We start from the raw sequence: 24173 nt of genomic DNA, 5'->3' as shown, positions 1-24173 counted from the left end.
AACTAAATTTTTAACTTGGAACGTTAATGGACTAAATTCACCACAGAAGAGGAAGAAAGTTTTTCAATATTTAAAGCAATTTAAGATAGATGTTATATGTTTGCAAGAAACGCATATTAGAGTTGTGGATCAAAAGTATTTATCGAACTCAAGGTTGGGTACGCAATTTGTTGCTTCTGCAATGAATAAGAAAAATGGAGTGGTTGTTTATGTTAAAAGTGCCTTAACAGCAGACTTAATTGAGGCAGATAAGCATGGAAGATACGTTATGATAGAGCTGCTGCTAGAAGGTAAAAAGACGCTCTTAGTTGGATTATATGCTCCTAATCAACAACAAGCAGATTTTTTTAGTTTACTTCACACAAAGCTTACCCAGTTGGATTATAAATCTTTTATTTTTATGGGGGACTGGAATGGTGTTTTGGATGTACAGATGGACAAGGCTGGAGCTTTTAAGCGCATCCCAAGTCATGCTAGACTGCCTAAATCTTTTTTTGAAATGAAGGATGACTTGGAATTGCAAGATATTTGGCGTGAGAGACATCTGCAGGAAAAGGATTATACTTTTTATTCTGACAGACATCAATCTTTTTCTAGGATTGATTTTATTTTGTTGACTAATGATTTTTTTTGAGGACTAAAAAGGTGAAGATTTGTGCAAGAACTATCTCAGATCATAGTCCAGTTTGGTTAGAGATTGATAAGGAGAATAGAGACAGGCGCTCGTGGTGCGTAAATGAGAATTTGTTTAGAAATCAGAGAAATGTGGAAGAATGCAAACAGCGGATGAAGGATTTTTTTGAAATTAATATGAATAAGGGCACCTCTATGGATATGGTTTGGGATGCTAGCAAGGCCTACATGAGAGGGGTGTTGATATATATGAATAATAAACATAGACGTGCTGTGGAAGCTAGGAGGAAAGAACTGGAGAATGAAATAAAGGAAAAAGAAAAGGCTTTGATTTTGAATTCAGAGGATGTGAAGACTAAGGAGGCTACTAAACTGTTAAGAGGACAATTTGATAAATTAATGGCTGACCAAGTGGCAACCAATTTGCGGTTTGCCAGGCATAATACCTTTTGCAACGCTAACAAACCAGGTAGATGGTTAGCTTATAGATTGAGGAAAAAACAAAGGGCTTCTAATATAGACAAAATAGAGCATAAAGGAAGGGTTGTGTTTCAACAGGACCTTATCAAGAATGCTTTTGTGGATTTTTATTCTAAATTATATGCTAAGGAGAAGATTAATGAAAAAGACATTGATATATATTTGGAGAATGCTAGCATCCCGGTTCTTACGCAAGTACAAAAAGAGGGGATTAATCAGTTGATTACAGAAGAAGAAATTTTTACAGCAATTAAGGATTTGAAGGTGGATAAAGCACCAGGTACGGATGGTTTGACTGCGGCTTACTACAAAAACCTACAATTAGAGATGATAAAACCGTTAAAGGAACTGTTCCAGACAATCCAGAGGGGGGGAAAGGTGCCACCGTCTTGGAGAACAGCTTTTATTTCCTTGATTCTGAAGGAAGACCAAGATGCTACTCAAGTTAAAAATTATAGACCGATATCGCTTTTAAATACAGATTACAAGATCTTTGCTAAGGTTTTGGCTAATAGACTGATGAGGGTTCTGCAACAGGTGATTCATGGGGACCAAACGGGGTTTATTAGTGGTAGGCAAATGAAAAATAATGTGAGGCATATAGTTGATGTGTTAGAGTTTTTGGAAAGGAACAACCAGATCCCTGCGGCGCTAATTTTTCTAGATGCTGAAAAAGCTTTTGATCAATTGAATTGGCAATTTTTGATGAAAGTTTTAGATAAAATGGATTTTGGGGAAAATTTTCTACAACCAATTAGGGCATTATATCAAAAACAAACTGCCCGAATTATAGTTAATAATAGTCTGACAGAAGTATGTAATATTGAGAAGGGCACAAGGCAAGGGTGTCCGTTATCACCCTTGTTATTTGTGTTAACATTAGAGATATTATTGGTTAAAATACGGAATTCGGAAAAAATTAAGGGGATACAAATTAGAGATCAGGATTATAGATTGAGAGCATTTGCAGATGATCTGGTTGTTACAGTGACCCAGCCAGAGAACTCTGTTGTGGACCTGATGGAGATAATAACACAATATGGGAAGGTTTCTGGATTTAAAGTTAATATACAGAAAACCAAAATTCTGGCCAAAAATATGACAGTTTCGCAAAAGGCTCTCTTAGAAGGATTAACTGGATTTGAGATTGTTAAAAGGGTTAAATATTTGGGGGTGCTTTTGTCGCCCTCTAATACAAAGTTATATAAAAATAATTATGAAAAACTATGGGGGAAAATTCAAAAAGAATTGGAGAGTTGGGAAAAATTGCAATTGTCTTTGTTGGGACGGATTGCAGCAGTGAAAATGAATGTCCTGCCTAAATTTTTATTTTTATTTCAAATGATACCGATTCTTAAGAAAGATTCTAATTTGGAGGAATGGCAGCGAGGTATCAATAAATTTGTTTGGGCAGGGAAAAAGCCACGAGTTAAACTTAAGATTATGCAGGATACTCGTGAGAGAGGTGGCCTTAAAATGCCCAATTTTAAACTATATTATGAAGCTGCTGCATTAGTAGGAATAAGTGATTGGATTAATTTGACACAAGAGAGATTATTAAATCTTGAGGGCCACGATTTGTTGTTTGGCTGGCATGCATATTTGTTGTATGACAAGAAGGTAGACAATGTGTTTAGAGTGCATATTTTAAGACAGGCATTGTTGAGAGTTTGGAAGAAGTATAGACATAAGCTAGATTGCAAGATACCACTGTGGGCAATTCCAAAACACGCAATAGAAAATATACATGCTGGTTTCAAACATGATGTGACTACGTACAAGGAGATCCTAAGCTTGGAAAGAAATGTCTGGTGTTTGAAATCATATAGCCTCTTGCGAGAAGAGAAGGTTGTTCAAAATTGGTTTCAATATACTCAGTTACGGGCCAGGTGGAAAGAAGATCAGAAAAATGGTTTTACAATGACTGATGAAAATTTGATAAAGCAAATTAGAAATCAGGGACCAGCACATATTAAACGGATATATCTTGCGTTGATAGAGATTGATTCAGAAACAGAACTTGTTAAGGATTGTATGATAAAATGGGCCCAAAACATCCAGGAAGTCATCACAATGGACACGTGGGAAAAGATTTGGGTGAGGAACGTAAAATTTACACAAGCTCAAAATCTAAGAGAGAATTTTTACAAAATGTTTTATAGATGGCATTTAGATCCTAAAAAGCTTGCAAGTATGTATCCGAATTATCAGCCTAAATGTTGGAGGTGCGGTGATGAAGACGCAACATATTTTCACATATGGTGGACTTGTAAAAAGGTTAAGGCTTTTTGGATAAAAGTCTGGTGGAACATGCAGAAGATTTTTAAACAGAGGATAAAGTTTTGTCCGCAATTTTTTTTGTTGGGAATAATTACAGATGCCACAGTTGTGGACACCAAGTTGATGTTGAATTTAATTACGGCAGCAAGACTTTTGATAGGTCAGTATTGGAAGAAAGAGGAACTGCCGACCATAGAAGAGTGGACTTTAAAGGTTTCCGACCTGGCAGAGATGGCGAAGATTTCGGCCTATTTGAAAGATCACTCGCAAGAACGCTATATTATGGAATGGAGAAAATGGATTGAGTTTATCCAGAACAAGTATAGGGTTAAGAAGTTTCATGTAGCATTTGAATAAGTCTTCTTTCTTTTTTTCTTTTTTTATTTTAGTTTCTTTATATATATTTAATATTACTAAGGTTTGTTTTATCCTATATAAGCTAGAGAGTGATGGATTTTAGAGTTTATAGTTGTTAGTATATGGTTGTTTATGATTGTTTTTTTTATATATACCTTGTATTTAGCTCTGGGAAGTCGGGGGGGAGGGGGGGAGGGGGGAGAGGTAGGGGGGAGGGAGAAGGGAGGGAGAGGGGGGATTTTTAAAGAAAAATTGTATGTTAAAACTTTTCAATAAAAAAAATATATAAATCGCATGAGCTTTTAAATCTTAAAAAGAGTTAATTTTTATAGCATTCAGTCTCAACTTTTCTACCATCCCAAAAACTTAAGAAAACATTTTCTTTCAATAAATCATGTTATATAGCAACTTGTCTCAAATTTAAATGTCCTACTTCTCCTGTTACTTCTTATTCGTCCCTATTACTTTATTAATATTGATTCAGTTTTATTCTGCTGTTTATCCAAATGAGTAAGAGAATAGAAACATACAGCATAAAACAAAGAAATAAATTCAAAGGTCATTATAAGTTGTATACTTTAAGATAATAGGGGTTTTTTATTGCGGTAGGTTTATATTCTCAATGGGAACATTATTGTCACATAATTTTCTCTCTGGAGACTTGATCTCTCCAGAAAATAAGGCATCCTGCCAAAAATGTTCATTTTCCATATTCAAGCTCAAGTTCTTAATTACAGGTTCTAAAGAAACTGACAGAGATTTTGGGCTTTTTTGTTTATTTACATTAGAATACTTGACACTTGCACTACAGTATTACAACTGTCAAGTTTAAGTGTTTGCAAAATAAGCCATTGAGTTTTCTTTAAAAAAAATCATTTCCACACTGGGCTGCAGTAGGCATTGTACCATCTGGAAAAAGTTTGAAAAGCTGCAAGGAGATACATCATAATTTTTCTTTTCCACACAGAACTCTGCCATCTCATTACCTATCCAAAATGACATTCACAAATATATACAAATTGTGATCAGACATGTCATGACCTCGATTTTTTGAGTGATTGTTTTCCTAGACGTCTTGCTGGACTTTGAAGAAGAATGTCGGGAACTTTTTGGTTCCCTGGAGAACCCTTTGTTAAATAAATCTATGGAATTTTTTTCACACAGATTTCTACTATTGGATTTCTATTTGGATTTCTATTTTTATTTCTGAATTACCTTGAAATTCACAAATTTCTCCTAACAGTGCTATGTAAATGCACAGTTAACAAAGAGAAACCCTTATAGATTCACAGACAGACATATGTAATTCATTGCATATTTGAATAAATTTTCCTGCATACTGCAGTTTAATTTAAAAGTATAAAGTGGAATATTCTTTTGGGCCCATGCACAGCAGACAGACTTCAGAGAAAAGTCTCTTTGCAGCATCAAGATGCAGCAACTGACAATAAAGGACCTTGACAAGACCTTTTAGGTCACTTCTGGGGCCTACTCCAGCTCTCTCAGTAGTGGCAAAGGAGGCCCCAGAAATGATATAGAATGAACATGGAATTGCTGTTTAGGGAAAAAGGTCTATATTGATTAAAAAAATAGCTTTGAAGGTCACTCCACTCAAAACCTCATCATATGGTAGTGAACCAGTCTTCAAAGTTTTACCCAGCCCTGAATCCTAGCCTGTCCATAAATGACAAAAGAAATGATGTACGTATTCTAATTGCCATTTCCATTAAGCACATTTGAGAATTTACAAGGGACTTGTACAAAGTAGACATTTTGGGGATTACTTCTTATAGAAAATTATGCCAATATGAGTGAGAAAGAGAGCAGGCCTCAAGCTTCAATTGGTTTAAAAGGATTACTTTACATATTGCAGTTTAGATCATTTTCACCTATCCTTTATTTGATGGATATGCTGTCACCAGATCCTAATTTTAAATAACTTCAAGAAGTATAGAAGGGATTCTTGTTCATGTGTTTATTTTCATAATATAGTGATGAAACTGACTTATAATTTATGCATCTACAGTAGCAGCAATCTTGGATTGGAACTGGAGTTCAAAACTTTTGTTAACCGCACAGCACACTGGGTAATTTGGGGCCTGTCTCCATCACTTTGCTCAATCTGTCCCACACAATGCTATCCCAACTGGACTTTTTTGGCAACTGGACTCTTTTGTTTTTTTCCTTGAAACTGTTTTACTTCTCATCCACTTTCTTCAGTTCTGGCTGAATGGTAGGAAATGGAAGGATTTATATTTTTTGCAGTGAGAGTCATTGAGACCACTTGGGGGTTTATCTGTATCCTCAGGTTCGTCTGAATCAGAGTGAGATGGGTGTGGAACCTTCTTGGTACTGCTGGACTGTATGGCAGACAGGAGATAGCTAGTGTTGTATCCCTTTTCCTCTGTTGAGTGAGGCTGTTCAGTTTTAATATAGTTGGCCTCTTTGACTTCCCTTTAAAAGCTAGTGGTCCTCTCTGCCCAGAATATAGAGTTTTTTGTCTTCAAAAGATGACCTTTTTCTTTCAGATGCAGATGGACTGCTGAATCTTATTCTGATGTGTTTGCTCTCCTGTGTGGGGCCATGTGTTGGTGAAGTAGTTGTTTTGCTTCTCCAATGCACAGATCTGCACATGTCTCACTGCATTGCACCGCATATATGTATTGCTCAGTTTGTGTCCTGATGTTTGTCCCTGGGACGGACAAGCTTCTGCCTTAATGTATTCTTGGGTTTAAAGTGTGTATGTATGTTGTGTTGGTTGAAAATCTTCCTGAGCTTTTCAGATATTTTTGCAACATATGGAATGACAACATTGCTTCGTTTGTTGTTCTCTTTGTCTGTTATGGAGGAGCTTCTGCTGGGACTTTGCTTGGAGGGGTGAATTTGATGAAGTTAGGATAGCCAGAAGTTCTTGATTTGTTTTATTTCTTCTTTTTCCCCCTCTTTATTGGTAGGCAAACTTTCAGCCCGGGGTTGTAGAGTTCTGGTCACACCCATTTTGTGCACCATTGGATGGTGAGAATCAAAATGTAAACACTGATCTCTAGGAGTGTGTGTGTGGGGGGGGGAGGTGCTGCTGTAAACTTCAGTGTTAAGGCTCCTGTCTTCTTTAATATTCACTGCACAGTCCAGGAACGCCAGACTGTTTTCTTTAACATCTTCCCGTGTGAACTTAATGTATCTGTCGACAGAGTTTTATGTGGTAAAGACTTCTGCTTCCTGTATTTTAATCTTGACCCAAGTATCATCCACATACTTATACCACTGAGTGGGTGGAGGTTAGGGCTTTTGTTTCTACTTCTTCCATGTAGAGATTGGCCACAATAGGGTAAACCTGTGGCACAGCCGTGATTTTGTCTGGAGAAGCCTTCATTGTATTTAACATAGGAAGTGGTCAGGCAGAAGTCTAGCATAACACATAAGTGGTTTGGACTGATGTTGCTTCTTACAGCTTCAGTTGTTGAAATGCCGGTGAAGAATAAAGTGACATTGTCAGTGAAGAAGCGACTGCTGCAGGACAGCACAGTTACAGCTGAAACAGAGACTTTAGTCCTCTATTAAAGTAATAATAATACCCTCTAGTGTCAGCAGAACGTCTTCTAATGTAATTACTTTATGGTGAAAACTAATGCATACACTATAAGAAACTTCAGTATTATTTCAACTATGTACTATCAAGAATTGGTCTGTAATTTACAAGTGAATGGTAAGCTGTGGTTCTTAAATGTTGCTTGTACAATAATGGCAAAAGAAAACTTTCACAATGTAATAAAATAATACCATTCTGGACTACTCTCATTTGTAGTAGCAAACAAGCATTTGGACCTCAGACGATATCCATCCTTACCCAATCACAAAGAACTTGCATTTTCTGTTTAGACTGCCATACAGATGCCATAACCTTGATTTGCCTGGGAATGTGACACACAATTGTGTAGTTCCAGTAACTGTTTTCTATAAACAGTCTGGGGACTGGTGAAAAGGTTTCTGTTTTCTACAACAGATAGTGGCCTTTCATGCTCAGAAATGCTCACTCATGCATTAGGTTTCCTGATTTTAATGAGGTCATTCTTGATGGTTGGACATTTGTTTGTTTTTAAAATATAAACTAGTTGGTAATGTGCATGCCTTCCATGGTAATTATAGAGACACAGATTTAAAAAAACTTAAATGTCTATTTTTGAACAGCTGGTCTTATGACGCTGCAAATAAGAAAGAGGTTTATATAGAGTTCTTGGATTTGAAAAGTTAACAAAACTATTGATAAATAGTTATGATGGTCACAAGGAAGGCTGCTGGGAAAAAGGGATAAATTGTTGTGTCTACTTGAATTTACTCCCACATATTTTCAGCCCAACAGTGAAGGATGTAATTTTTTTCTTCACTGTTTATCTTTGTACAGAATTCTAAACCACTTCATTAGATATCAGCAAGAGAAGATTTTAGATATATTTTATTTTATTCCTATGAACTCTAAAATGATAGCAAATTGTATAAACAGTGATATTTTGTTGGGTTAATTGCTAATGCGTAGTTTTTCTTGAACTTCAAAACAAAAAACAATAGGAAACATCATTGTCCTTAAAAGACATGCCACCTGGGAAAATCCAGGACTGTAGCTAGACTGCGAAATTAGGGGGGGGGGGAAACATACTAGAAAAAGAAGGCAGTATAAAACAGTTGGCTATCATTTCCAAGAAAATTGCGTGGCTATGACCATGTGGGTTGCCACAGTTCAGTTCAAAGGTGACGTTATTTCATTACTTTTTTTACTGTTGAGTCATTTGTTATTCTGAGATCCCTTCTTCAAATTTGCATTTGAATGGTCTGAAGTTGTAAATGTGTCTGCTCCCTTGGGGCAGGGCAGAGTTTTATTCTGTTGGTACCTAACCAGTAGAAGCTGAGATCTTGGCTGGTTCACAGAACATCCTAAGTTACAGAGTGGCTTCTTTGGGTTTTAGTTGTTTGCAGGTAATCAGCTGCTACATAAATTTAACTATGCATGAACAAACTTTGGTTTATATGGATGTGGAATTCTTTCTACAAAGTCCACAAATCCTGTGCCGAGTGAAATATATATTCATGGAAACATAGAATATACCTAGATCAGGGGTGTCAAACTCAATTTCATTGAGGGCCGCATCAGCATTGCAGTTGCCCTCAGGGGGCCAGGTGGGTATAGCCAGGGTGGGCATGGCCTACTGGGTGGGCGTGGCCAGAGTGCGTATGGCCTACTGGGTGGGCATGGCCAGCTCTACATCGTTCGCATCAAGGGTGCCTATGGGGGCCTGGGCAGGAGTGGGACAGATCTGAGGGTCTCTGGCAGAAGGAGGGTCTCTGGGCCAGGGCCAAGGCAGTAGGGGCCGTTCCCTCACTGTTTCCAGGATGGCTTCGCGGGCCACATGAAACCACTTCGCGGGCCGGATCCGGCCCCCAGGCCTTGTGTTTGACATGTCTGACCTAGATATTATGATAAAATTATCATGAATGAGTATAACTAATGTTAAGGTAAGAAAAGCACCACCGTCTTGATTTTTTTATGATAATATTTCTGTTCTTCTTAATAGACATATTTGAAAATTGCTGTGAAGCATATAATATTGGCCTTGAAGGAGCTAAAGTGTTTTCTGGTTCCCGAAATGAACAATTTGGATATTTAGTTCAACAGATCACAAACCAAGAAGGCAAATGGTAAGCATTACTGTACTTTCTGCACAATAAAGAAGAGAATGAAAGGATCAAATCTGTTATACTGTGCAGGATTTTTTTATTTCTTAAGGGAATTATAATTTCCTTTCTTTTTTATTTTTCTCCTTGTTTTTCAAAAAGCTGTAGATAAAATTTGTATATATACATTTACATCTTACTATGCCTTATGAAAATTTTGAAAAGAATTAAGTAATCCAAACAATTTAAGACAGAAAGTTAAAAATAAGGGGAAAAAAGCCATTCCTTTAGTTTACAAGGCTACTCCTCAATATACATCTTCCTATTTTTATGTCTTTACAATACATTCTTGTTTTTACAACATCCATTTAAAGATACATATATTATTTTTTCTTCAAAAGTCTCACTGCGGTTGTTAAATCAGTAACACGGTTGTTAAGCGAATCTCGTTTCCCATTGACTTTGCTTGTCAGGTCGTAAAATGTGATAAATATGAGCTAGTTGCCAAGCATATGAATTTTGATTATGTGACCATGGAGATTCTAAGTGTGAAAAATGGTCATAGGTCACTTTTTCAGTGCCATTGTAACGAATGGTGACTAAATGAATGGTTGTAAGTTGAGCACTACCTTTATTTGCTGTCATAAAATGGTAACTTTGCAACTGTAGATAGTGTGTAAGTCTATAAATGTTAAAGTTTGCCTAAGATACTTAACAAAAGGTGACATTAAGTCAAATTTGGGAAGGGCAATGTGGCTTTATGCCAGGCACATGTGCCAATCAGATTTGTCCTTTTCAACAGGTCATATGTGAATGAAAGAAATAAAGATTAGTGTACCTTTATTGATTAACAGGAAACATGATGGCTGATAGGCCTAAAATATGGAATTTTTGTGCAAATATAGACTTGAGAAAATTTTGCAGAACAGTATATGAAGCAAATAAAAGTATGCATGAGAATAAATAGAATATTTAGTGAATAATTTAACATTGAGCAACAAATAAGATAAAGATATATGATGTACCCTTGATGGTTTCATCTGTAAAAGGATTAGGAACACATGGTAAAAAAACTACAGCAAGCAAATAAATTCATTTACCTTAGTAAGTTCTTCACTGAAAATAGGAAAATGGACAGAGAAACCAGTAGGGCAGGCTTCAATCTTTAGCAAGAAGTAAAAGAGTGTTTGAAAAATTAAATGGGGCAATGCAAAAGACCACTTTTCTGTCCAATATTATATGTGGAAATAAGAGTTAAGTATGACAGGAGAAACACAAAATAAACTGAATGAGGCAGAAAGAAGAAAAATTAAAGGGTTGGATTAAAATGTGATCGACTAAATATAAAAGAAGTATGTTCATGTGGTTGCACATATTGATATATTGAAAGAACACTAAAACATTGGCTGGCTTCAAAACAATTTGTTTCATTGTGAGGAATGTGGGCAGGCTGGGAAGAAAAAAGATAGCTGTGCATGAACCCAGGTAGGGACAAATCTGGGAAAAGAGCTTCAAAGTACTTAAGTAGGAATTAACTCATTAGCAATGAGCTTAAGACATTTCCATTGCAGTTTTCCAGGTTCTGTATTTGTGTCAACAAAGCCTGAAATATACTTTTCTGAAATCCATATATCTTCTGTTATGTGGGACTTGATATGCACTACTAGGCATTTACTTACTCTCATAGGCTCATTTTGTACTTACTTCTGTTTCCTCCCAAAGTCTGTTTTATGGTTACAACAGTTCTTGATGTCATAGAATTTCAACCTATATCAAGAATGTTCATGAGGAGGACTTTCAGAAGGCTGACTAATTGTTCGCCACAATAGCTTAGTCACAGTATTGTGTAAAGGAGAGAAACAATTCATAAAAAAGCAAGTTGATGAATAAAGTAAGGATGTTTGAAGGCTAAATCACACGATGAATGGCTAAGAAGACTAAGTATGTTGAGCCTAATGAACAGAAAGCTCAGGGGAGACGTGATACACACCTTGGACAGAGGGTTGGACTAGAAGACGCGCAAGGTCCCTTCCAGAGATATGTGTGTGTGTGTGTGTGTGTGTGTGTGTGTGCGCGCACGTGTTGTATGTATGTCTATATCTCACGTGTTAATAAAAGAGGGGGAAAAGATAAGCAATACACATTTAACAAGAATTAAAATGCCAAAAAATATTTTTTTAAAAAAGAGTGGAAAAGAGGATGGGGGAAGAGTAATTGGGTTTCTAACTTCTCCCCAGAAATTTGGGGCAGTGAGAAGATATAAAAACATCAATCAATCTATAGAAATCTATTAAAAAGAATTTCCCTCTGGAAAATCAGTAGTCAAGGTTGCCCTTATGTTGGGGAGAGGCTGTTCCAGAAGAGAGACACCATGATGGAGAAGGTACGCTTTCTAGGAACAAGTTACAAATAGGGAGAACTTCACTCTTATCGTTAAATATCTCTTTGGCAAATTTATGTGACAACCTTCCCCCAACACTCCCTCTATAATATTGGAAATGTCTCAGAATTTGCTCTTAAAAATGTATCAATGATAAATGATTTTTTTTAAAGAGAAGTTTGATAGAATTTGATAATTTACTTGTAGCACATTATATGCTAATTGCAATTTACTTCAAAGCAGACTTTATAGAAATGTTCTTCTAGCATGGGTGTCTGTAGGGCGGATATCTGTATGTGTGAGGCAAATAAAAAATAGGTGGAGCTTTAATCACCTATTCGAGCTTTGAACCTCTCAAGTTATTTGAACGTCAGTTACAGGTATCCCTGCCTGACACGCTGCCTTTCAGACTCTTAAAATAAGTCAGACAAATATAATTGTCATCACTACTCAAAGTGGCTATTGGTAACAAATGATAGAGATGCAATTGGAGAGCAGCATGTAGGGAAAGGCTTCTGGCAGAGCCAAAAATGTGATTTTTAAGTCTAGTATCACATTAACAAAAGAGTTCTTTTCAGATTTTCGTTTACGGTAAACTGAATCTTTAATCAATTATGTCAAGCACATTTAATAAGAGTTTATCAATTTTTCAGGTTGCTTGTTTCTTCACCCTGGAGTGAAAATAGAATGGGAGATATCTATAAATGTGCTGTTCATCAACAGGGATCCAAATGTTCAAAGATGGACCTACAGAGTAAGTTGTGTTATCAGTTTATTGTGATTGGTATTCTCTGGTGGCTACTTCATAAAGTAACAACCATTTACTTTCAGCGTCCACATCTTACTGTCCAATGGGTGACCAGAGTCTGAGAAGCCCAGCTGTTGGTCATATTCTCACTGGTGCTGCACCAAACCACAGTCAGCAATAGATTGCTAGACAACCTCTGGTAAATTTGGGAATAAAACCATTGTGCATTGGTCTGGGAAAGCCTGCACTTCCTTCCTCCCCACAATCTATGCAATTGCTGGAGTACTCTTGTGCGGCTTCTCCTTTAGGAAAGGACACTGTGTCCAAAGACTGGAAAATTATAAATTAATTCTCTCTTCCCTTTTGGCCAGATAACAGTAAGTTATGGAATACAAAATATAGTTAAGATGTCATAGCTGACCTGGGAGTTCTTGGAGTTGAAGTCCAGACATCCTAAAGTTGCCAGAGTTGAGAAACATTGTACTACTTTTGCTCTACAATTCAACTCATAGTCCAAGTTTCATGTTATACTTTTTAATGTATTGCTCAGATTTACTTTCATTTATTCTTTTTAGCTGTTACAAGCATTCCAAATGTTAATGAGATAAAGAAGGACATGAATCTAGGGTTAACTCTAGTAAGAAATCAAAGAACTGGAGGCTTTTTGGTAAGTATAAAGATGTGGGGACTACAAATATAAATTCTTTCTGTTAGTGATAAATTATAGTAGTTTTTACTTTTCTCTGTACAGGTATCGAGTAGATAACATTTCTAGCAGTAAATTTATTTTCTAAATGAAACAAATAACTGCAAATGTCAATTTGATTTTATATTTAAAGTTGTTTTATACATATCATAAATAGTAGGGAATTGCCAACTTCACCTAGAAACTACCTACAATTATCCTTCATCTAAACATAAATTTCACTCAAATAATCAATTTTTATTTTCATCATACACCAGCATATAACTAAGAATTACAGTAAAATAGAAATAAAAAGTCATGTTGATAGAACAAAAGATAAAGATAAAATTAAGGTAAAATTGCAAGGTACAGATATCTGTTACAAGATACAGGTATTAAAACAAAACAATTCTATAAAATTACAATTATATTTTACAATGAATAATCTAAATGCTATAAACTAAAACCTATAGCTACAAAAGGACATAAGGAATACTAGAATTTATAAAACACTATGAGAATGTAAAGTTATGCTAACTTAAGTCTAATAATTACTGAAGCTATGCTAGGGTTTGTTGGAATTAAAGACATTATATTCAAGCCAATTATAACACCAAAATAGCAAAATAAAAGTGATCTGTGTATATTTAAAAGGAAAAGAGGGAGAAAGGACGGGTAAATTGATATATAAGGACCAGTGTCCTATATTATTTTTTGTTGCAACTTTATAAAGTTCTAAGATATGCTACAGTTGTGATGCTTTCCTGGGTTGTTGACAAAATTATAATCAGTACTATTATAGAGACTGAGTTGAATGTTAAAGCAGTAACCCTCCATAATTGGATTGGAAAACAATGAAGAAACCAAATGTCAGTTTTGCTTTTTATTTAATTTGCATATCACATTCAGGAATCTTTCATGATGAAATTTATGAATCTTACTTAGTACACTTTTGCCTTCTACCTACAATATAATATTTCATTTCTTTTTTTTATATGTACCGTGTTTCCCTGAAAATAAGACCCAGTCTTATATTATTATTTTTTGCCTCCAAAAGGGGCACCAGGTCTTATTTTCAGGAGATGTCTTACCTTAGGACCGCCGCAGCCAGGCCTTCCATGCCCCGACACCTATTGCACTGCTGCTTGAGTTCTTCTGCGGCCACTTGCAGCTGCACACCACATAGCGTATTGCTCCACTGCCGCAAACGCACCGTGCAGCTCATTGCACCTATCATACCATTGCTGCCATTCGCACCACAAGGCTTGTTGAGCAACTCATGCCACAAGGCCAACTGCGCGATCAGTGCAATGAGCCTCGCACCATGAGGGGCGGCACCAGAAGAACTTGGACAATGGCGTAACAGGTGTCGGGGCATGGAAGGCCTGGCTGCAGCGGTCCTTAAGTAAGCAGGTGCGGGACGCATGGGGCAGCTCTACGCCCGCCCTAGCTTGATTTTTACACATGCACCTTGCTCCAAAACTAGGGCTTATTTTGGGGGCAGGACTTACATTAGGTGCATGCATAAAAATCCCGCTAGGGCTTATTTTTGGGAGAGGGCTTATTTTCGGGGATTTTTTTCCAAATTCCTGTATGATAAAATTAGATTTATTATTAACTATTACAACATTCAGAATTAGTTCTAAGAAATCTGAAAAAGAACAGGAATTTTTCACATTAGGAAGCTTCTGTCTTTCTGCTATATTTAAAGAGAACTCCATTAGATAAGCTCTAAACAAGGACAATGTAACAAATGCCTTTAATTTGTCCTATTGTAATTCTTGTTTTCCTGTCACAAACACCACAAACACTTAAAAATAACATATTGGATTGGAACTCAGTAATCTAAAAATCTGATACAGGTTTTGAGTTTTTTTTATAAAAACTTTTAATTTCTTGTTACCTAATGAATTTCATGAGTGGATGGGGATTTGAACATGCAAATTCTTGATCAACATCCATGATCTTAACAACTACACTATACTCTGTCTTAACAAATAAGTAATTTATGTATTATACATTGTTAAATGTAATTTACAGATAGTTGTCAATTTATGATCAGTTGCTTAGCGACCATTCAAAATTATGATGGCCCCTGTCCTCAGACGTACTTTCTGAAGATCCAATTCCATGTCCACATGTGGCCATAATTTGAAGAACTGTGCTGTACTTGGAATTATTTCTTTAAAATCTTTTTTAATCTAATCCTGAGAATTAAATTCCATTTTACATATGTATTTAATTCTAATGCAAGAAGTGTGAGGAAGTAAACTTAAAAGTAGAGTTCACTTTTGCAGTTCAGCAACATTTTTTTGTGCTTACTGATAATTAGATTTGAAATTACGTTTGGAGAAACCTTTTAGAGTACATTATTTACGTAGTCTTGAAAAGTGCAGTTCGGTAGGTTTAGTTTTATATATTGCATACACACAAAATTAAGTCCCTTATGACTTCCTTGCATTGTGGATAATGTTTCCTATACTACAGAGATCATTCCAACATAGTGCAGCATTTATGGGAATTACTAAAAGCAGATGCATTGAAAAGTTATGCATACTGCAATATAGATATTTTCAGAAGTTCAACAACTTTACTGGAGTTTACCTAATGTTGGCTATCCTTGGTCTATGGCAGGCATGTCAGACTCACAACATCACGTGACATCTCACAATGTATCATAACTTTTTTCCCATTGCCAGCAATGGGGTGTGCACAGTTTTGGCGTGATGCATCCGGCCCGTGGGCTGGCACTTTGACATTCCTGGTCTATGGTGTAATTCAATTTGTAGGCCTACTAGAAATGCTCAGGGTTCCCCAATTCTCCTCTGAGCCAATCACCAAGATCTGGCTGATCCAACTGTTTATTAAGCAAAAGTAGCTCACCTGTACACATAGGTGATAAATGTTGTGTGCTGTCATTAATAAATAAATAATTTTAATAATAATGTAAAACTGCCTGGAATTCTGCTTTTTTCTTGGAATTTGTCATTGTCTTCCTTTTTTTTTTATAAGAAAAACTATGAACTTTGCATGTTTAAACTAAGATTCTGCACAAATAGTTCAAAGCCCCAAGCACACCAGGTGAAGAACTGGTATATTCCCCATTGTATGCCTGATCACTTTCTTGTAATCCTTTCCACTTCAATCTCTCTGCTCTGTGAGGTGGGGGAGTGGGAGAAAATAAAGTGTCAGGCAGAGGAGAATGCAAGGGAAGAAAAAGAGAGAGGGGAAAAAATCCCCTTTAGACAATCTCTCTTTAGACATTTCCCTTGCAGAGTGGGGAAATTGGAGAAGAAGGGATTACAAGAGAATAAACTAGCATACAATGGGAATACTTATCAAAGGTAATGTGCTAGTGCCAGAGTGCTGAGTGTGCTAGGCAAACGGCTGGTGTTTTTAGGACACACTGAACGGTACAAACTTATAATAAGAGAAATACACTTCATTGCACCATCAGGCAAAAGACCTGTGTAGTTTGCTTGGTTTTGGTTTAGTGTGAGCCTCACCTGTTCAGGCTGAACATTATGCTAGTCCCTTTGGATTGTTCAACAAAGCATGTGTTTAAAAAGCTCTGGCACATTTATGAAAAATATGCCATAAATCTGTCATCTGTGGGGGGAAAGAGATCAAAGCTATGCTTGCTTTACTGTCTGATGCTGTATTTTTGGTTTTGTTTTAGAATATTAATTCACATTTTGTTTTTAAGGCTTGTGGTCCTTTGTGGGCTCAACAGTGTGGAAGCCAGTACTATGCAACAGGAATCTGTTCTGAATTTGGTCCCAGTTTTCAGATCCTGAGAAGTTTTTCACCTGCAGTGCAAAGTAAGGCAATGAGTGTCAACACACTTTAATAAGAGTTGTATGAAAAATGGGACACAATAAATGCATGAAATATAGGATTGCCAGATTTGGATTGCAAAAATCCAGGTGGTTACTAGGTGGCAGAAGCTTTCGGAACTTTTTGATTCTCGTTGTTGCCACCTAATGATCACCAAGATTTCTGCAGCCCATATTTGGAAACTTAATATAAGGTAATTGGTGCAGCCTTTAATGAATTTTCATGTGCCTTTTGAACTAGAAACGTTACTCTTCTGGATTTGCATGAGAGAGCTATTTAGCAATAATTATTTTTGCTAGATTTTTTGTATATGTTTAGACCATTGTGATTATGGCCTAAATGCTGTGATTATAGAAATGTTTAATAGTACATTTGGCCCCTTGCCTGTATTATTTGGGGAATTTTAAAAAGCTTTTATATTTTCAGTTTAGATGAGCAAGTATACCGGACCACTTTAAGTGGTAACTAACAAAATAATGTAGAAGAAAGCAAGGCTCCATATTACATTTTAGTCTTTACTATTTATATGTTGAATGATTGTAGCAAACATCCATACAAATGTAAGTATCTCATTTTCTGCTCTGTCTAGATATGAATGCCTCCTTTTTCTTCCTAATCTTTTTCGTTATCTTTTCTCTCCAGCTCCTTAGAAGATCAAATAGCTTCTGGAGGGTAGTGATAGCAGGAATAGGATTGAAGTAGAAGCTATAGCTGCCTCATTCCATTTAGCACGGAGAGAGTTAAATCTCTGTACTTCCCACTTCACAGTGTCCTATAATCCTGAAAAGAATAACAGGTAGTCCTCTTTTAATGACTGTCTTATTTAGTGACCATTTGCAGTTAGGATAGTGATTCTGACAAATCCTCGCATTTCGTACCTTTGCAGATCTGTAAAGCAAAGGAAAACTGAAGGAAAATCATTAGCATAGTTGCAGTTTCACTCAGCATCTGCTTCACTCAGTGACTGAGTTGCTGCTCCCAGTTGTGGCCACTAAACAAGGACTACCTCTATCTTTTTTTTCCTCTTAAAAATGGTTATGGTGATTTCTCCTCACTTGAATAAGGCAGCTTTCCTTTCAATATATTAAGGATAGTCTTCTTGCACTACTGACACTACGTTGTTAGGAGGAATGGAATTTAATTGCAAGTTGCAAAAAACTTTAACTCTGTTAATGTTTAACACAAAATGACACAGGTTTCAAAGGAGAGAATTCTTACAGAAACGTGATTTCTATCCTCTTCTTTTCAGACTGTTCTTCAGCCATTGATTTGGTGATCGTATGTGATGCGTCTTACAGTATTTATCCATGGGAAGCTGTGAAAAACTTTTTGAAAAAATTTGTTCAAGGTTTAGATATAGGGCCAACAAAAACACAGGTAAGCAACTTAAAACAATATCAATGCAAATGTAGATTTTGGCTCCTTGACAAATATTTATTTTTCGTAGCCATGAAGACATTTTTTTCTGCAGTTTTAGCATGAGAAGCAGAAAGAACAAAATGATAAAATATAAGAATTAAAACTGAAGAGCCCTGGTGGCGCAGTGGTTAGAAAGCAGTATTGCAGACAAACTCTGTCCACAGCCAGGAGTTCGATACTGACAGGGCTCAAGGTTGACTTAGCTTTCCATCCTTTTACGTTGGTAAAATGAGGACCCCAATTGTTGGGAGTGATTTGCTGATGTTTGCAAACTGCTCAGAGAGTGTTATAAAGGGCTATGGAGCACTATATAAGTCCAAGTGCTATTGCTATCATCAAATTACTACTAGGTCTTCAATTTCTCCCAAGATAAATTGAGGGGGCCTCCATAATATTAGTGCTACTTTTCCCTTTCATTATTTTTATGTATTTTTGTTCCATACCTGAGACAAATAGATATTTGTTATTTTGATGGTATTTTAGAAAATAAGGAACAAGTGAATTAACACATTTTTACTACTGCTGTGATGCGTCATTTCATTGTTACTGGTATCAAATTGGCCAGCAAATCATTGACCTTGCCTAATGAAATGACTCTGTAGAGAAGAAATGGGCCAATATTATCATTGCTATGAAGAAATCCAATTTTTATAGAGACTTTGAATTCATTTTTTTAAAAAAATTATTAATAGATTACGCTCTGGCTCATAGCACCCACTAAACTATACTGTGGTTGATCTGGTTTTGACATGATATTGTGTGAATCCAACCAATTATACCTAATTCAGGGTAGTATAATTAAATGGTAGGCTAGCATGATGTATGGTGATAAAAAGCATTTGCAAGAAATATCTAAGGCTTCAACTTGATGTCCATAGTGGTACCATGTTTTCTTGGAATCAATATTCAAAAACAATTTTAATCCAGTTTTGTATAGAACAACGTACCTTATTGGTTATAAAAGCAAGTATTCCCTTCTCAGACATTGTTTTGTGTATATTGGCAGGCTTTGTACTAATAGAAAACACTTTTGCTGCATGAAATGTAACACTGGACTTTGGATGGTGCAACTCACCTACAATGTCCTTTGATATCATATTCCAGATGTTGCCAGATCAGAGCAGAAAATTGATTGTTATGGAAAACCTTCTAAAGCTCTTTCTACCAAATAGTTTTTATTCTACAAGTTCAGTTTACCTGGGTTATTACTCAATTCCACAGTCCTCAGGAACTGTTCTTGGAAGCAGGAGTTGGCCTGCAGTGTATGGAAAGAAATAAATGTTAAAGTTTTGCATCCATAGGATGCAACCATACTAAGACTGTTTTGGTCTATGCACAAATTGAAAAATAAGCCTACAGTTTGTAGAATGAAGGGAAACAGATTAATGAAGCTAGTTTATGTTGCTTTACTTTTTATTTCTTTTAACAATTATTTTAGGTAGGCTTAATTCAGTATGGCATTTACCCGAGAACTGTTTTCAACCTGAATACCTACACTGACAAAAAAGCTGTTGAACAAGCAGTGTCAGTAACCATTCAAAATGGAGGGGAAGAAACTAATACATTCCAAGCCATTGAATATGCCAGGTAAAGCTTAAAGCAATGTCCAATTCTGGTAAATGGTTTTTTTTAATACTAAAGGAATCTGAGTGCTGAATGATATAAAATATGCTGACTTCAATTTGACGTGAAAAAGCCTTTTTTAAAAATCAACAATGTTGCGTGTTTCTGATAACCTATTAGATATGGATAGGACTTTTAGTGTTTCTATTTGCTTGGATGGAGTGGGATCTATGTAATTTTTTTTAGGTGCATTAAGCCAATCCAACAGCATACAGATCTTCTGACTTTCATTTTCTTCTGATAAACATGACGAACAAACATCTTTGCAATTGGATGGTTTGCTGTTGAATTGCAACAGCCTGATCTTAGGGACTTGGGAAGATGAAAAATGAAGTCCTGTGGCCACATGTGGCTGCAGATTAAAATGAAGTTGGAATAATTATTTTTGTACCAAAAGGTTACTGTCCCCACTACTTTATTTTGTTGCTAGGGAAAACTGGTAATGAAATCATGTATAAAAAGCAAGATTCATGTCATGTGAATTTCATCTGTGGCTTATTACAGACAACATGCTTTCTCAAAAGAAGCAGGTGGGAGATCAACAGCCTCAAAAGTCATGGTGGTTGTCACAGATGGTGAATCGCATGATGGCTCAAAGTTGGCAGAAGTAATAGCTAAATGCAATGCAGATAATATCACAAGGTTTGGGATAGCCGTAAGTAAAATTTTCATTTTTGCTGCTCTAGTTTCTGTTGGCCTTGTGTAAATATTTTTTTTTTAAAAAAATTGTTTTAAAATATTTATAGCACACTCAAATCAAAAGATTCTGGGTGAGTTTTGATACGTATGAAACCACAATAGTACTAAATTAACTAGTAGAAATCAATCTTCCCCCAAGACATATATCAATAAACCTTTCTAAGAATCAAGGTTCAGACAAATATAATTGTCTTTAATTATCTTCTGTCTTCTAAGACCTTGTCTAAAGATCTACTCACCTCTTGATAAAACAACAGCCAGAGCCATATCCTCAAGTCAGTTCTTCTTTTGGTGAATATAGCCATCCCACCCAGGATCAGGCCTGCGTCTTAATCTTGCATTTGAGAGTTCGGTTGCACCACTTCTCCTCTGCATAAAGCTCCTTGAATGGGTCTATTGACATATGCCTTGTGGGAAAATTGAATAAAAACTATGTTGCTCTGATACCGTAGATCATTGTTTCTCAACTTCAAGAATTTTAAGATGCGTGGGATTCTGAGAGTTGAGGTTCACATACTTAAAGTTCCTGAGGTTGAGAAACATTGCTTTAGATGGCAATAAAAAAATTGTCATGCAGCAGTTTGAAATCAAATGCAAAAAAGGGGCTTCAGAAAGCAAAAAAGCTTCTTACAAAACACCATCTGCAACTCTTTAAATTGATACATCTTTTCTCAGGATTGCCTGGTTGCTCTTCATAAGTGTAACATGATCCTGAGAAAAGAGGCATTTGGTTGAATTTAAAAAGTTATCTTTACACATCTTTAGCTCTCATTACTGTGTTCTTAGTGAGGGGAGAAAATTTATTTTTTTAAAAAAACTCGAAGATTTGTTTCATTGATCTCTCACTGCTAATGTAATTGGGTAAAGGAATAAAAGAGAAATAAATTTCAGATTCCTTGTATAGTGCTTCTTTCCATTTCTTATTACATATGTTTTTCTCATTCTTATATTTTTCTAGGTATTAGGGTATTTAATTAGAAATTTTATGGCTACTGAAAAACTTATCCAAGAAATCAAACAAATTGCTAGCCACCCTACATCAAAATATTTTTTTAATGTGTCCTCTGAGGAAGCACTTTTAGAACAAGCAGGAACACTTGGGGAACGAATTTTCAGCTTGGAAGGTAACAAATATAATCTTTTTAAAACTGCATTTAAAAATGCAAAATATGTGATGATCAGTTTCTGGAATTTCTGTGATGAGTTGTTAATTTATTAAAGGCAAATCCTATGTATAGGGGGAAAGATAGACAATTTACAGTAAATAGAGCAAAAACAGGATTTAGTATTAAAAATAAACATTCCTAAAGATATTTATCAATATCAGAAGAATCTTCCAACTCATACTTTTTCAAAAAAGTATCACAAATTTTCTGTTGCAGGGCATATTATCATGTTTACCTGAAATAACAAGGCCTGATAATGCCTCCCCACCCCCCCACCCCCCCAAAAAAATCAAATAGCTTACAAGGCCCCCAAAACTCCTATACATTGTCCAGCCTCTCTATCTTGTCTGAGTTTACAGTTTTTTCTAATTTTGGGGATGGTTTTCTGCCTGCAGACATAACACATTTGTATATCTGGGCGCATATGGGCAGACCCAAGGATGCATTTAAAAAAGAGTATTAACAGCAAAAAAAATAAATAAAACTACTGGTTAAAATTAATTATCTTTCAAATAAAATACCTCATTTCTAAATGCAGTTGATCCTTAACTCATTTTTCATATACAAGAAAAGTCTTTCTCTTTTGCATATATATATACACACACACACACACACATGCAAACCCTGTGAGGCTGAAACTATGAAGGACTGAAGCAAAACCAGATGGGATTCATAACCCAAGCCAGCAAACAATCCATTACTTGTGAGTGTGAGGGAAAAGACATAAGATCAGAAATGTTGGGGAATAAAGTAGGCTAGATTGCTAGATTTGGCAGTAGATAGACAAGCGTATATTTGGGATACTTTAATCTGGATTCCTACTTTGAGCATAACGTTGGACTCACTAGCTTAAATGTCCCCTTCCAGCTCTGTTATTATGACTGGGTATTTAGATATTTAAAATATTCACGCTATGGATGAAAGCCTTTATCTAAGCCTGCAGTCCTTATTGTATCTCAATTAAAACTCTCTTTTTACAACCCTGTAGTCCCTATTCGGGTTACAGTCAGGGTGATTGCATGGAACTGAGCGTTTGCTGACCAGATGCCCTTCCTGATGCCTATGCAGAATTTGCAGCAGATATTTTTTTTTCTTTCTGTCCTGAGAATAAAACATCTCCTAGGCTGCTACCTAGGATTGAACTCTTAACCTTCCGAATGGAAGGTGAGCGTCTTCATCACTAGGCCACCATGCCATTCTTTATTGGTTCTTGAAAACTGTGGCTTATTTCTGTGTAATATCCTTGTTTGTTGTTTGGAATAGTGGAATAGTTAAGTATATGAATTATATATTTTTTCTTCTCACTAGGCACTGATCAAGGTGATTTATTCCAGATGGAAATGTCACAAGTGGGTTTTAGTGCTTCTTATTCACATCAAAAGGTAATGGAGATACTATAACAAAATGTATTGGAATGGGAGCAACACTGAACACCAACACTGTCTTGGGAATGCCAACTTAAATTGGAAATTTTTCACACACAAGCGTGCTGAACTTAGATTAAGACTGGATCAGTTTGCTTGTTTGACTCAGTTTTATATTCCATTTCAGAGAAGACTCTGAATAGCTTTTAATCTGCTTATAATAACAAGATTAAAACCAGTGCAAAGAATAAAGAACAGCAAATCTCCAAGACATTTTTCTTTATTCAGAAAATCTGAAGTTGTGGCACTACCGCCTTTCCAGAATCTTACTCAAAATAGATATAAAACTAGCTAGTAATTATCTAGACAATTAGAAGCCATGACTTCGTGTTATCACAGCTTCCCTTAGATCAGGGGTAGGCAACCTTGGCTCAACCTTGGCTATGCTGGCTCAGGAATTCTGGGAGTTGAAGTCCACAAGTCATAAAAGAGCCAAGGTTGCGTACCCCTGCCTTAGATGGACCAAAGATATGATTAAGACATAATGGAGCCTGAAGTCTCCCCTTATTACATCATGGATGGTAATATGTCCGTGGGATTTACAGGCATGTACAAATAATATGATTTAGTAATATACCTGTAAAAATAGTTATGTAAGCCATGTAATTCAGTCTGCCCATGTGATTTAGCCTTTTCAATATTACATGAGATTAAATTGCCACGGTGCTGTGAGAAAAATGTGTTAGTTTCCCATTTCAAGAATATCAGTTATGACAGTGGAAAGTATTACTACTTAGAATAAAGAATGGAGTGAACTTCACAGGATATTATTAAA

General features: G+C 36.1%; 1 protein-coding gene across 1 annotated transcript in view; it reads left to right on the top strand.

Annotated features, from left to right (window-relative positions):
• Positions 1 to 24173, top strand: part of ITGA2 (integrin subunit alpha 2) — a 73531-nt gene that overhangs the window by 15702 nt on the left and 33656 nt on the right. The window contains exons 2-10 of the mRNA XM_083356548.1: positions 9318 to 9441; positions 12451 to 12551; positions 13121 to 13212; positions 16937 to 17051; positions 18317 to 18444; positions 19925 to 20073; positions 20614 to 20764; positions 21767 to 21932; positions 23283 to 23356. Of these exons, the coding sequence (XP_083212674.1) occupies positions 9318 to 9441; positions 12451 to 12551; positions 13121 to 13212; positions 16937 to 17051; positions 18317 to 18444; positions 19925 to 20073; positions 20614 to 20764; positions 21767 to 21932; positions 23283 to 23356 (1100 nt within the window). The remainder of the gene's footprint in view (positions 1 to 9317; positions 9442 to 12450; positions 12552 to 13120; positions 13213 to 16936; positions 17052 to 18316; positions 18445 to 19924; positions 20074 to 20613; positions 20765 to 21766; positions 21933 to 23282; positions 23357 to 24173) is intronic.

Source organism: Vipera ursinii, assembly GCF_947247035.1.
Source record: "Vipera ursinii genome assembly, chromosome: 2".
In the NCBI taxonomy this organism is placed as follows: domain Eukaryota; kingdom Metazoa; phylum Chordata; class Lepidosauria; order Squamata; family Viperidae; genus Vipera; species Vipera ursinii.
Note: the sequence above shows the minus strand (reverse complement) of the source record. Positions and strands in the feature narration are given on the sequence as shown.